The sequence below is a fragment of the Triticum aestivum genome, chromosome 5A (assembly GCF_018294505.1).
Source record: "Triticum aestivum cultivar Chinese Spring chromosome 5A, IWGSC CS RefSeq v2.1, whole genome shotgun sequence".
NCBI classification, from domain to species: Eukaryota; Viridiplantae; Streptophyta; class Magnoliopsida; order Poales; family Poaceae; genus Triticum; species Triticum aestivum.
The window spans coordinates 623,295,739-623,308,668 of record NC_057806.1 but is presented as its reverse complement, the minus strand read 5'-3'; the positions used below and the strand labels follow the sequence as shown (position 1 = coordinate 623,308,668).

General features: G+C 44.3%; 2 protein-coding genes and 1 pseudogene across 2 annotated transcripts; all 3 read right to left on the bottom strand.

Annotated features, from left to right (window-relative positions):
• Positions 1-1,754: 1,754 nt before the first annotated feature.
• LOC123108038 (pathogenesis-related protein 1-like) lies at positions 1,755-2,369 on the bottom strand. Its single transcript, XM_044529903.1, has one exon. The coding sequence runs from the start codon at positions 2,367-2,369 to the stop codon at positions 1,869-1,871; it is 501 nt and encodes a 166-aa protein (XP_044385838.1). The 3' UTR covers positions 1,755-1,868.
• Positions 2,370-6,161: 3,792 nt separating this feature from the next.
• On the bottom strand, positions 6,162-6,864 carry LOC123108037 (pathogenesis-related protein 1-like). The gene has a single exon (XM_044529902.1). The coding sequence runs from the start codon at positions 6,780-6,782 to the stop codon at positions 6,276-6,278; it is 507 nt and encodes a 168-aa protein (XP_044385837.1). The 5' UTR covers positions 6,783-6,864; the 3' UTR covers positions 6,162-6,275.
• A 3,708-nt stretch (positions 6,865-10,572) lies between these two features.
• LOC123108036 (pathogenesis-related protein 1-like) lies at positions 10,573-11,189 on the bottom strand (annotated as a pseudogene).
• Positions 11,190-12,930: the final 1,741 nt, after the last annotated feature.

Sequence of the window (12,930 nt, the reverse complement as noted above, 5' to 3'; positions counted from 1 at the left end):
GTTGAATTTTTAGTATTCAGATTCACCACTAAGAGACGGAGATTTGCTTCACACTTGAAATAAGGTGAAAGTAATAATTTTTTGGGCCTGGATTCTTATTCACCTGCCTATATATCAAATAGCATGATATACGTTCTTACCCCACCCCCCAAAAATAATCTTTGTGTAAGTTCCTATCTATTTTATACATATGGAAGTAGCTTCATAATTACTCGCTACAGTAAAAATCCGAAAAAACACTAATAAAATTCAAAAAAAAATCTGATTTTTTTTACAACAAACATTGATATATGTTTCACATGTGTGCCAATTTTCGTGATGGTATGACATTTGTGGAGGTCTCAGCAAAAAAAAAACAATATTATGCTAAAAAACACTTTTTGAAGCATCAATTTTTTTTGCTGAGGCCTGCATGAATGTCATTTTGTCACGTGTTTTTGCACGCATGTGGAAAACACATCAATGTTTGTTGACAAAAAAATCCAGATTGTTATGATTTTTTTTATTTTACTGTAGCAAAGGGTGCATGTGAGCTCGAGCTCACAAGAGCACTTTCGATTACGTTTTTTTCAGCTAATTATTCTTAATTTGCCTATGATACATGCTGTTAGATCATGATTATCATTTTGGATCGATAATCTAAATTAGCCAAAGGGAAGCATTGATGGATTCACTTGAGTTGAAGTTCACTTTCTTTTCTTTAAGCATGTAGTCATTTTTGTCATGTTTCTTTTGTAGGTTAGTGTAAATTATGACACCATATACAAGGATTTATTTTATTAATCTTAAAGAAGTGCCTGAGGAGGAAACAAATACTTTTTCCTGTCACTAATAGTAATATCTTTAAAATGGAACATTCCCTGTTTGTTTTGGCTAGTAAAATCTCCAATAAGCAAACACCATAAATCACATTTTATTTTGCGCATTCAAAAAGAGATAGCCCTTGCAGTGGCACGGATTGATGACTAGTGTGGTTAACCATGTTCAGCAGTGCGGGTGGGTGCCACTTTGTTCGAACCTAGCTTAGGATAGCAGCAATCTATAGTATGCGTGTTTCTCCAGTTTGTTTGCCAATCCTATTATGTATGGATGGCGTAACAGTAGTAAATATACGTCACAATTTCAGCAAAAGAGCTTCTTCAGGCGATCTTGGGCAATTCATGTGTAAGGGATGAGTGACTCATAACCAAATCCATCCATGAGGTTCTCCAAGAGCACTCTAGGTTTGCTATGCCATGTTGGCGACCTTTTTCCCAGGAAATGAAACATTTTGGGACTGGGCTGCGGATCTTGGTCTTGAATCCAGATGTTTCCGTTAACTAGACCTGGTGATTTGATACTTGCTGGACAATGGAGCGCTTGTCGGATTGTTTGTCCGATCCTCACAACCTCTGCAACCTGGATAAGGACGAACCACAATTGCTACCGACAGAAACTTGTTCATGGAACTTAGGTCTCCTAGCGTGCCCTCCCAAGATCTACTCCGTTTGTTTGTATGAGTTGGGATGCAAAACAGAAAATGCACAACATAGAGAACAAGTGCGAGATGACAAAATGGAAGAAAGACACTTTGATTAGTGTTTTTTTCCAAAGCGAAGCACAAATATCATACTCAGTGCAATAGTAGAACCATATATTTATTCATAAACACTGCTTGTACAATAACACAACTTATTACCTGAATCATAACAGTACATATACATATCTATACAGCCGGTCTAAACAATATATGACGTCAAATCCGGCCGGCTGGTTATTTATATATCTCATCTGATCACACTGTAGTTATCACAGCTTAATCATTTTATTTATGCAATACGCCGTACGTACATGCACACTCGCATGCATGCATGCATGATGCATATAGCCTAGTACGGGCTCACCCCGGGGAAGTTGCCTGGCGGGTTGTAGCTGCAGATGATGAACACACCGTCGCCGCTGTCGCAGACGACGCGGGCGCAACCGATGGCCGTCGAGTCGCGCCACACCACCTGCGTGTAGTGCAAGCACGACTTGTCCGCCGGCGCCGAGCAGCTGTTGCTGCTGTGGTCGTAGTACTGCTTCTCCGACACCCATGAATTCACGGCGTCCATCGCCGTCCATCCGGTCCCGCCGCCGCCGCCTCCGTAGAGGTTCTCCCCGTACTGCCCGCCTGAATGTACCAGCTGGCAGTCGCCGCGGCGCTGATCCGCGTAGTCCTGCGCGAAGGCTGCCACGGTAGCGTCCCATGTCACCTCCCCAAGGCCCACGTCAGCGCGCGCCGCGTTGTGGGCGTCCACGAAGTCCTGCTCCGAGTTCTGGGCCGTGACCGCCATGGCGGACGCGAGAGCTAAGAGCACCACTACTGCTAGCTTCGGCGAGTACTCCATCGCTGACTAAGCCTTACAAAACTAATCAAGGAAGATGTATCTGTAACGATGAGATAGACTGCCACCATGCGTACGTTGTGTATTTGTACTGCCTGCACAAGATCGATTGCTTCTCTGAGGTATAACTAAGCTTGAAAAGTTTCATAGAAAAATATATCTCGACGAAGTACACTGGTCAAATTCGAAGCACATGTGCGCGCGTTGAGGTAGTCAGATATCATCGTGGGCGGCCTGTTATTTCTTCTGATCGAGATTACCTCTACCGATGTGGAGGAACTTCGTCATTTGATCTCGTGGCACGAACCTAGCTACCTAATAACTCCATCATCTTCATTGTCTGAGAAGAGGTCAGGTCGTAGTAGCCAAATGAGTGCTAATTTTCTCGTTCAACTTCACGCGAGATTGATTTAACATTGGCCTTGGTCGCGGAAATCTTATTTTGAACGTGTCACAACTTGCTTTATATATAAAGTGGGACGTGAGCTTTTTCGGTAACATGGCACAACTCAATCAGCGGAAAGTTGTTTTTGGCTCTTCTTTTGTCTTTCTAGCTATGCTGTAACATTATGATCATATTGATGTCCTAGTGCATGGTATTTGGAGATAAGAAAAACTCGGCAACTATACAATGTGTGCAAGTAGGAGTGATGCAAAGTGATATGCCTCGGCAAAGCGGTCGGTCGATGATGCAACCGTCGGTGAGCAGAAAGAGGGCACGAGACAAGTAAAGAGAGTGTCGAAGACGACCGGAAACATGACTCAGATTGGCTGGAGTCGTGGAAGTTGTGCGCATGACCATGTAGCTATAGAAGTGGGACCCAGGGCAATGATTTGCCGAAGTAGTGGGATACAGAGTGTGTGTGCATTATGACAGAGTGGTGCATCGTGTGATGTTGTCAGTAGAGCGAGAGAAATAGCTGACCGGCAAGAAGAGGAAGGAAGGTCGGTAATATTATGCTGAGTGTTTCCAGTTTTTGTTTGGCAAATTGGGTTTTATGCTGAGCACCCCATAAAATAACACTTGATATACAACCGACCACTCAGCATATGCAGTATTTTTTGTAGTGAATGGCAACATGAATTCTGTCTGTATGAGTTGTATCCAAATAAAGAGAACGCACAGCATAGAGAACAAGTCTAAGAGATGAAAAAAATGAAAGAAATAAACTTTATTTCATTAGTGGTTTCTATATGTGCTGATCTTTTTGCCATAGCAAGGCCACAAATACCATAATCAACATAATAGTAGAACTATATATTCATCCATAAACACTGTTTGTACAATAACACAACTTACTTGAATCATGGCAATACACAACCATTGCCGGTCTAAACTATACTAGCCGTGCGAAGCCGCGTGCTCGTGAAATTGCCCATCGTCGGTTTAGTTGTGATTTGTCCGGCTGTTGTTTTTGTGTGAGAGATCAAATCAATGTAGCATTGAAGTTTTCTTCTATTGTAGAATATCAAAAGGAAGAGTACATTTGTTGCTGCCGTTCATTGAAAGTATATCTCTCAATTTTCTGTCAAGGGCCTCAAAATGGTGGCAGTGTACCATTGGAGCACCATCCCAAAGTAGCAGACATGTTTCTTCAAGCAAAAATGCATGAACAAAGCCCCTAGTATCCTAAAATCCCATGCTACAATCCAGTCCCACGAGTGCCTTGCACTATTTGCTGTAAATTATATATATAAATTGGCTACTTTCACTATTTTGGACAGAAGTGGTCACCTAACTCCCATGCATTATACTTATAGCCTCTAAAATCAATTTAGTTGTTTAGACGGAACTTAATCATTGCCCTGATCAGTCCAAACGTGAGGGCATGTAATCTCTACTTGGATATATAAAATTGTATAATAATTAATATTGACCAAATAGAAAGAAACCTAAATTATATAGACCCAAAGTGTCAAGAATAACCGAACCATTAGCTGCATTTTTAATTGCCAGAGAGCAACCTGCATGACTTACCCATGGAGTATATGCAAAATATATTTTCTTTTCTAGTTCAGTTCAAACACTTGCCAATCTATACCAAGAGTATCTTTTCTACTGTTTAAAAGCTAGCGACAAAAACCAGACACAACATGTTTGAGAATTTTTTTTGTTATATGGTTTTAAAATTTACCAAATTGATAAGAATCATGCTGGCAATCTTCACAAATTCAGCCCCAAGTTTCCACATCACTATTGTGAAGTCGAGGTCTATTGTGCACTGCATTCTTCAAAGTAGAAACAGCAGCCAAACAATCTGAATGATGGGATGGATTACAACTGTCGTCGGTGCTTTTAGTCCTTCAGTCAGGCAATAATTTCGGTTTCTTCAGCCTCGAGTCACAACATGAGAGAGAAGACACGGGCAATATGATAGACCCCTCCAGATTACAGCTGCTGCACCAGTGCTTCCTTGTCCAGTATTAGCATCATAACCTACAACCAATACGATTTATTTTCTGCATATATGCACCCAGAGTATCAAATAGCCATAAATCATTGTCGGCGGGTTAACTCGCAAGACTTGATTGAACTCTTTCGAACATATTTTGAGATGTTCTATTGAGCAACAATTGCACTAAAGAACAATATTTATAAGATTGCAATTTATATCATACTAGAAAGAAGCCGGCATCTCCAATACAAAATTTATGTACTTTGCATTTAAAAATATTCTACACTAAGTGTTATTGGCTTCCTACCATACACCTTCACAATCATTTGTAATTAACAACAACACTGGTAAGTTATCTTCTGAAACAAATAGTGAAGTTCATTCACATTTTATCTCTTTTGGTGGATCAAGGGGTAATTGCCTGGCGCTTTGAACCTGATCTTGAACTGGCGCCCTGGTCGGTGCCGGACATAGCCTCGCACGGGCAGCCCCTCATGGTCCGCCCTTTCATGGATTTTGAGGGTACTCTGTGCCGAAATGCCCTAGCAGCTCGCAAACGATATGCAGCCCAGAGGATCTCGGCCTTTGAAGCAGCTTAAGAAGACCTCGCGGCCCGGTGCACCATTGATGTCCCGTCGTCGGTCCGAGTGGTGTAGCTGTATGTGGGCGCTAATAATCTATGGTTCCTTGCTTGTCTGTGTGTTCCTTCAGGATTAGAGCTTCGTCCATCCTTCCTCCTCGCTCGAAGAGGAAATGTTGACAAGAGCGGAGGGGATGACCACGATGGATTTAGGTACTGCCGCTCAATCACAACGCCCAGATCCGGAGTACCACAGGCATGCGTGGCATGGGATGACTCTCCCCGCGGTAGGATTTGTGGCGTCGAGGTCAGATCTACTGCATTCACGGACGGGGCCGAAAGCGAGTCCGAAACCTACCATGGACCGCTGGTCGAGAGTGAGCTTGCACGGGACCGCGGCTAGAGCTGGATCTGAAGCAAAACCTGGGAGGGGATGGGTGAGCCATAATGGCAGAGTGGGTGACCGTCACGGCCGGAGTGGCCTATGGCGCAGAGAGGGAGCGAGAGTCTCAGAAACGAGACCTATCATGCCATCTCGAGATCTACTCCGTTTGTTTGTATGAGTTGGGATGCAAAACAGAAAATGCACAACATAGAGAACAAGTGCGAGATGACAAAATGGAAGAAAGACACTTTGATTAGTGGTTTTTTTCCACAGCGAAGCACAAATATCATACTCAGTATAATAGTAGAACCATATATTTATTCATAAACACTGCTTGTACAATAACACAACTTATTACCTGAATCATAACAGTACATATACATATCTATACAGCCGGTCTAAACAATATATGACGTCAAATCCGGCCGGCTGGTTATTTATATATCTCATCTGATCACACTGTAGTTATCACAGCTTAATCATTTTATTTATGCAATACGCCGTACGTACATGCACACTCGCATGCATGCATGCATGATGCATATAGCCTAGTACGGGCTCACCCCGGGGAAGTTGCCTGGCGGGTTGTAGCTGCAGATGATGAACACACCGTCGCCGCTGTCGCAGACGACGCGGGCGCAACCGATGGCCGTCGAGTCGCGCCACACCACCTGCGTGTAGTGCAAGCACGACTTGTCCGCCGGCGCCGAGCAGCTGTTGCTGTCGTGGTCGTAGTACTGCTTCTCCGACACCCACGAATTCACGGCGTCCGTCGCCGTCCACTCGGTCCCGCCGCCGCCGCCTCCGTAGAGGTTCTCCCCGTACGGCCGGCCATCAGGAGTATGGATCAGCTGGCAGTCGCCGCGGCGCTGATCCGCGTAGTCCTGCGCGAAGGCTGCCACCGTAGCGTCCCATGTCACCTCCCCAAGGCCCACGTCGGCGCGCGCCGCGTTGTGGGCGTCCACGAAGTCCTGCTCCGAGTTCTGGGCCGTGACCGCCATGGCGGACGCGAGAGCTAAGAGCACCACTACTGCTAGCTTCGGCGAGTACTCCATCGCTGATTAAGCCTTACAAAACTAATCAAGGAAGATGTATCTGTAACGATGAGATAGACTGCCACCATGCGTACGTTGTGTATTTATACTGCCTGCACAAGATCGATTGCTTCTCTGAGGTATAACTAAGCTTGGAAAGTTTCATAGAGAAAATATATCTCAACGAATTACACTGGTCAAATTCGAAGCACATGTGCGCGCGTTGAGGTAGTCAGATATCATCGTGGGCGGCCTGTTATTTCTTCTGATCGAGATTACCTCTACCGATGTGGAGGAACTTCGTCATTTGATCTCGTGGCACGAACCTAGCTACCTAATAACTCCATCATCTTCATTGTCTGAGAAGAGGTCAGGTCGTAGTAGCCAAATGAGTGCTAATTTTCTCGTTCAACTTCACGCGAGATTGATTAACATTGGCCTTGGTCGCGGAAATCTTATTTTGAACGTGTCACAACTTGCTTTATATATAAAGTGGGGCGTGAGCTTTTTCGGTAACTTGGCACAACTCAATCAGCGGAAAGTTGTTTTTGGCTCTTCTTTTGTCTTTCTAGCTATACTGCAACATTATGATCATATTGATGTCCTAGTGCATGGTATTTGGAGATAAGAAAAACTCGGCAACTATACAATGTGTGCAAGTAGGAGTGATGCAAAGTGATATGCCTCGGCAAAGTGGTCGATCGATGATGCAACCGTGGTGAGCAGAAAGAGGCACGAGACAAGTAAAGAGAGTGCCGAAGACGACAGGAAACATGACTGAGATTGGCTGGAGTGGTGGAAGTTGTGCGCATGAACATATAGCTATAGAAGTGGGATCCAGGGCAATGATTTGCCGAAGTACTGGGATACAGAGTGTGTGTGCATTATGACAGAGTGGTGCATCGTGTGATGTTGTCAGTAGAGCGAGAGAAATAGCTGACCGGCAAGAAGAGGAAGGAAGGTCGGTAATATTATGCTGAGTGTTTCCAGTTTTTGCTCGGCAAATTGGGTTTTATGCTGAGCACCCCATAAAATAACACTCGACATACAACCGACCACTCAGCGTATGCAGTTTTTCTTGTAGTGAATGGCAACATGAATTCTGTCTGTACGAGTTGTATCCGAATAAAGAGAATGCACAACATAGAGAACAAGTGTAAGAGATGAAAAAAATGAAAGAAATAAACTTTTCATTAGTGGTTTCTATATGTGCTGATTTTTTCCATAGCAAGGCCACAAATACCATAATCAACATAATAGTAGAACTATATATTCATCCATAAACACTGCTTGTACAATAACACAACTTACTTGAATCATAGCAATACATATCCATTGCCGGTCTAAACTATACTAGCCGTGCGAAGCCGCGGCGGCCTGCCGGCTTGTGAAATTGCCCATCGTCGGTTTAGCTGTGATTTGTCCGGCTGTTGTTTTGTGTGAGAGATCAAATCAATGTAGCATAGAAGTTTTCTTCTATTGTAGAATATCAAAAGGAAGAGTACATTTGTTGCTGCCGTTCATTGAAAGTATATCTCTCAATTTTCTGTCAAGGGCCTCAAAATGGTGGCAGTGTACCATTGGAGCACCATCCCAAAGTAGCAGACATGTTTCTTCAAGCAAAAATGCATGAACAAAGCCCCTAGTATCCTAAAATCCCATGCTACAATCCAGTCCCACGAGTGCCTTGCACTATTTGCTGTAAATTATATATATAAATTGGCTACTTTCACTATTTTGGACAGAAGTGGTCACCTAACTCCCATGCATTATACTTATAGCCTCTAAAATCAATTTAGTTGTTTAGATGGAACTTAATCTTTGCCCTGACCAGTCCAAACGTGAGGGCATGTAATCTATACTTGGATATATAAAATTGTATAATAATTAATATTGACCAAGTAGAACGAAACCTAAATTATATAGACCCAAAGTGTCAAGAATAACCGGACCATTAGCTGCATTTTTAATTGCCAGAGCAACCTGCATGACTTACCCATGGAGTATATACAAAATATATTTTCTTTTCTGGCTCAGCTCAAACACTGGCCAATCTATACCAAGAGTATCTTTTCTACTGTTTAAAAGCTAGCGAGAAAAACCAGACACAACATGTTTGAGACTTTTTTGTTATATGGTTTTAAAATTTACCAAATTGATAAGAATCATGCTGGCAATCTTCACAAATTCAGTCCCTAGTTTCCACATCACTATTGTGAAGTCGAGATTTATTGTGCACTGCATTCTTCAAAGTAGAAACAATAGCCAAACAATCTGAATGATGGGATGGATTAAAACAGTCGTCGGTGCTTTTAGTCCTTCAGTCAGGCAATAATTTCGGTTTCTTCAGCCTCGAGTCACAACATGAGAGAGAAGACACGGGCAATATGATAGACCCCTCCAGATTACAGCTGCTGCACCAGTGCTTCCTTGTCCAGTATTAGCATCATAACCTACAACCAATACGATTTATTTTCTGCATATATGCACCCAGAGTATCAAATAGCCATAAATCATTGTCGGCGGGTTAACTCGCAAGACTTGATTGAACTCTTTCGAACATATTTTGAGATGTTCTATTGAGCAACAATTGCACTAAAGAACAATATTTATAAGATTGCAATTTATATCATACTAGAAGAAGCCGGCATCTCCAATACAAAAATTATGTACTTTGCATTCTAAAAATATTCCACACTAAGTGTTATTGGCTTCCTACCATACACCTTCACAATCATTTGTAATTAACAACAACACTGGTAAGTTATCTTCTGAAACAAATAGTGAAGTTCATTCACATTTTATCTCTTTTGGTGGATCAAGGGGTAATTGCCTGGCGCTTTGAACCTGATCTTGAACTGGCGCCCTGGTCGGTGCCGGACATAGCCTCGCACGGGCAGCCCCTCATGGTCCGCCCTTTCATGGATTTTGAGGGTACTCTGTGCCGAAATGCCCTAGCAGCTCGCAAACGATATGCAGCCCAGAGGATCTCGGCCTTTGAAGCAGCTTAAGAAGACCTCGCGGCCCGGTGCACCATTGATGTCCCGTCGTCGGTCCGAGTGGTGTAGCTGTATGTGGGCGCTAATAATCTATGGTTCCTTGCTTGTCTGTGTGTTCCTTCAGGATTAGAGCTTCGTCCATCCTTCCTCCTCGCTCGAAGAGGAAATGTTGACAAGAGCGGAGGGGATGACCACGATGGATTTAGGTACTGCCGCTCAATCACAACGCCCAGATCCGGAGTACCACAGGCATGCGTGGCATGGGATGACTCTCCCCGCGGTAGGATTTGTGGCGTCGAGGTCAGATCTACTGCATTCACGGACGGGGCCGAAAGCGAGTCCGAAACCTACCATGGACCGCTGGTCGAGAGTGAGCTTGCACGGGACCGCGGCTAGAGCTGGATCTGAAGCAAAACCTGGGAGGGGATGGGTGAGCCATAATGGCAGAGTGGGTGACCGTCACGGCCGGAGTGGCCTATGGCGCAGAGAGGGAGCGAGAGTCTCAGAAACGAGACCTATCATGCCATCTCGAGATCTACTCCGTTTGTTTGTATGAGTTGGGATGCAAAACAGAAAATGCACAACATAGAGAACAAGTGCGAGATGACAAAATGGAAGAAAGACACTTTGATTAGTGGTTTTTTTCCACAGCGAAGCACAAATATCATACTCAGTATAATAGTAGAACCATATATTTATTCATAAACACTGCTTGTACAATAACACAACTTATTACCTGAATCATAACAGTACATATACATATCTATACAGCCGGTCTAAACAATATATGACGTCAAATCCGGCCGGCTGGTTATTTATATATCTCATCTGATCACACTGTAGTTATCACAGCTTAATCATTTTATTTATGCAATACGCCGTACGTACATGCACACTCGCATGCATGCATGCATGATGCATATAGCCTAGTACGGGCTCACCCCGGGGAAGTTGCCTGGCGGGTTGTAGCTGCAGATGATGAACACACCGTCGCCGCTGTCGCAGACGACGCGGGCGCAACCGATGGCCGTCGAGTCGCGCCACACCACCTGCGTGTAGTGCAAGCACGACTTGTCCGCCGGCGCCGAGCAGCTGTTGCTGCTGTGGTCGTAGTACTGCTTCTCCGACACCCATGAATTCACGGCGTCCATCGCCGTCCATCCGGTCCTGCCGCCGCCGCCTCCGTAGAGGTTCTCCCCGTACTGCCGGCCTCGGAATGTACCAGCTGGCAGTCGCCGCGGCGCTGATCCGCGTAGTCCTGCGCGAAGGCTGCCACGGTAGCGTCCCATGTCACCTCCCCAAGGCCCACGTCAGCGCGCGCCGCGTTGTGGGCGTCCACGAAGTCCTGCTCCGAGTTCTGGGCCGTGACCGCCATGGCGGACGCGAGAGCTAAGAGCACCACTACTGCTAGCTTCGGCGAGTACTCCATCGCTGACTAAGCCTTACAAAACTAATCAAGGAAGATGTATCTGTAACGATGAGATAGACTGCCACCATGCATACGTTGTGTATTTGTACTGCCTGCACAAGATCGATTGCTTCTCTGAGGTATAACTAAGCTTGAAAAGTTTCATAGAAAAATATATCTCGACGAAGTACACTGGTCAAATTCGAAGCACATGTGCGCGCGTTGAGGTAGTCAGATATCATCGTGGGCGGCCTGTTATTTCTTCTGATCGAGATTACCTCTACCGATGTGGAGGAACTTCGTCATTTGATCTCGTGGCACGAACCTAGCTACCTAATAACTCCATCATCTTCATTGTCCGAGAAGAGGTCAGGTCGTAGTAGTCGGGACACACGTACCAAGTAGCTCGCCAACTAGGTGCTAGTGGTACAAACGTGTAAAATGATTAAGGTGAACTGGTGAAGAATATTTCTTTCGGGTTCAAGTTGTACAACTTGTTAAGGCAATTGGTACTCGCACGTGAGAACCTTTTTTGCTTGTAATTGAGTCGTTCTAATACTGTGTGCCGGTTGGTACATAGGATTTAGTTTTCCGTTGGCGATAATATATGAGCAGCTAACATATCTCTTTTATTTTGCTTTGTCATGCCTCTATCATTTTCATGTGGAATGCAACTTCCGTAACAACCCCATATATACCCCCGTCCCACGCATCATCTTTTTTATTATATATTGTGGCTAGAAACCAATTTGTGCTTCTTCCGGGAACAAGACAAAAGTTGATTTGTCCTTTAAAATGGAATGTTGTTTGTGGTCCTTGTTGTTAGCCAGATGAGTGTTCATTTTCTTATTCAACTTCACGCTACATTGATTTAACCTTGGCCATGGTCGCGGAAATCTTATTTTGAACGTGCCACAACTTGCTTTATATATAATAAAGCGGGGTGTGAGCTTTTTAGGTAACGTGGCACAACTCAATCACCGAAAAATTGTTTGTGGCTCTTCTTTTGTCTTTCTAGCTATACTGCAACATTATGATCATATTGATGTCCTAGTGCATGGTATTTGGAGATAAGAAAAACTCGGCAACTATACAATGTGTGCAAGTAGGAGTGATGCAAAGTGATATGCCTCGGCAAAGTGGTTGATCGATGATGCAACCGTGGGTGAGTAGAAAGAGGCATGAGACTAGTAAAGAGAGTGTCGAAGACAACATGAAAAATGACTGAGATTGGCTGGAGTGGTGGAAGTTGGGCGCATGACCATGTAGCTATAGAAGTGGGCCCAAGGCAATGATTTGTCAAAGTAGTGGGATACATAAAGTGTGTGCATTATTACAGAGTGGTGCAGGAGCGGAGGGACCTAGGCACGAGGCGTGGAAAATTCAACTGGCTATAGGTTTTTCTCTCTATGTATAGATTTTTCTACTGGCCTGGTGTGCAGCCCAGTCAAAAGAAGAAGGCCTAAGAGCATCTCCAACAGTCGCCCAAGGCGCGGCGTGCGGCTAAAAACCAGTTTGCAGTGCGCTGATCGTCTGGTTTGCCGCGGCGGGCAGCGCTAGCTCCAGCAGCCGCGACAAAATGCAGCACACGCGCGTAGCTCCAGCAGCACGCAAAAATACAGCGCACGCTCTCGTATAAACACTTTGGACTACGGTGCATAGATATTTTGTTCATAGATAAAAAACCATACATAGTTCATAGCATAGATAAAAACGATATAAAGATATTTTACATAATTCATAACATAGATAGATAAAAAGT

Coding starts and splice junctions, on each gene's coding strand:
- LOC123108037 (XM_044529902.1), bottom strand. CDS start 6,782: ATGGAGTACTCGCCGAAGCTAGCAGTAGTGGTGCTCTTAGCTCTCGCG.
- LOC123108038 (XM_044529903.1), bottom strand. CDS start 2,369: ATGGAGTACTCGCCGAAGCTAGCAGTAGTGGTGCTCTTAGCTCTCGCG.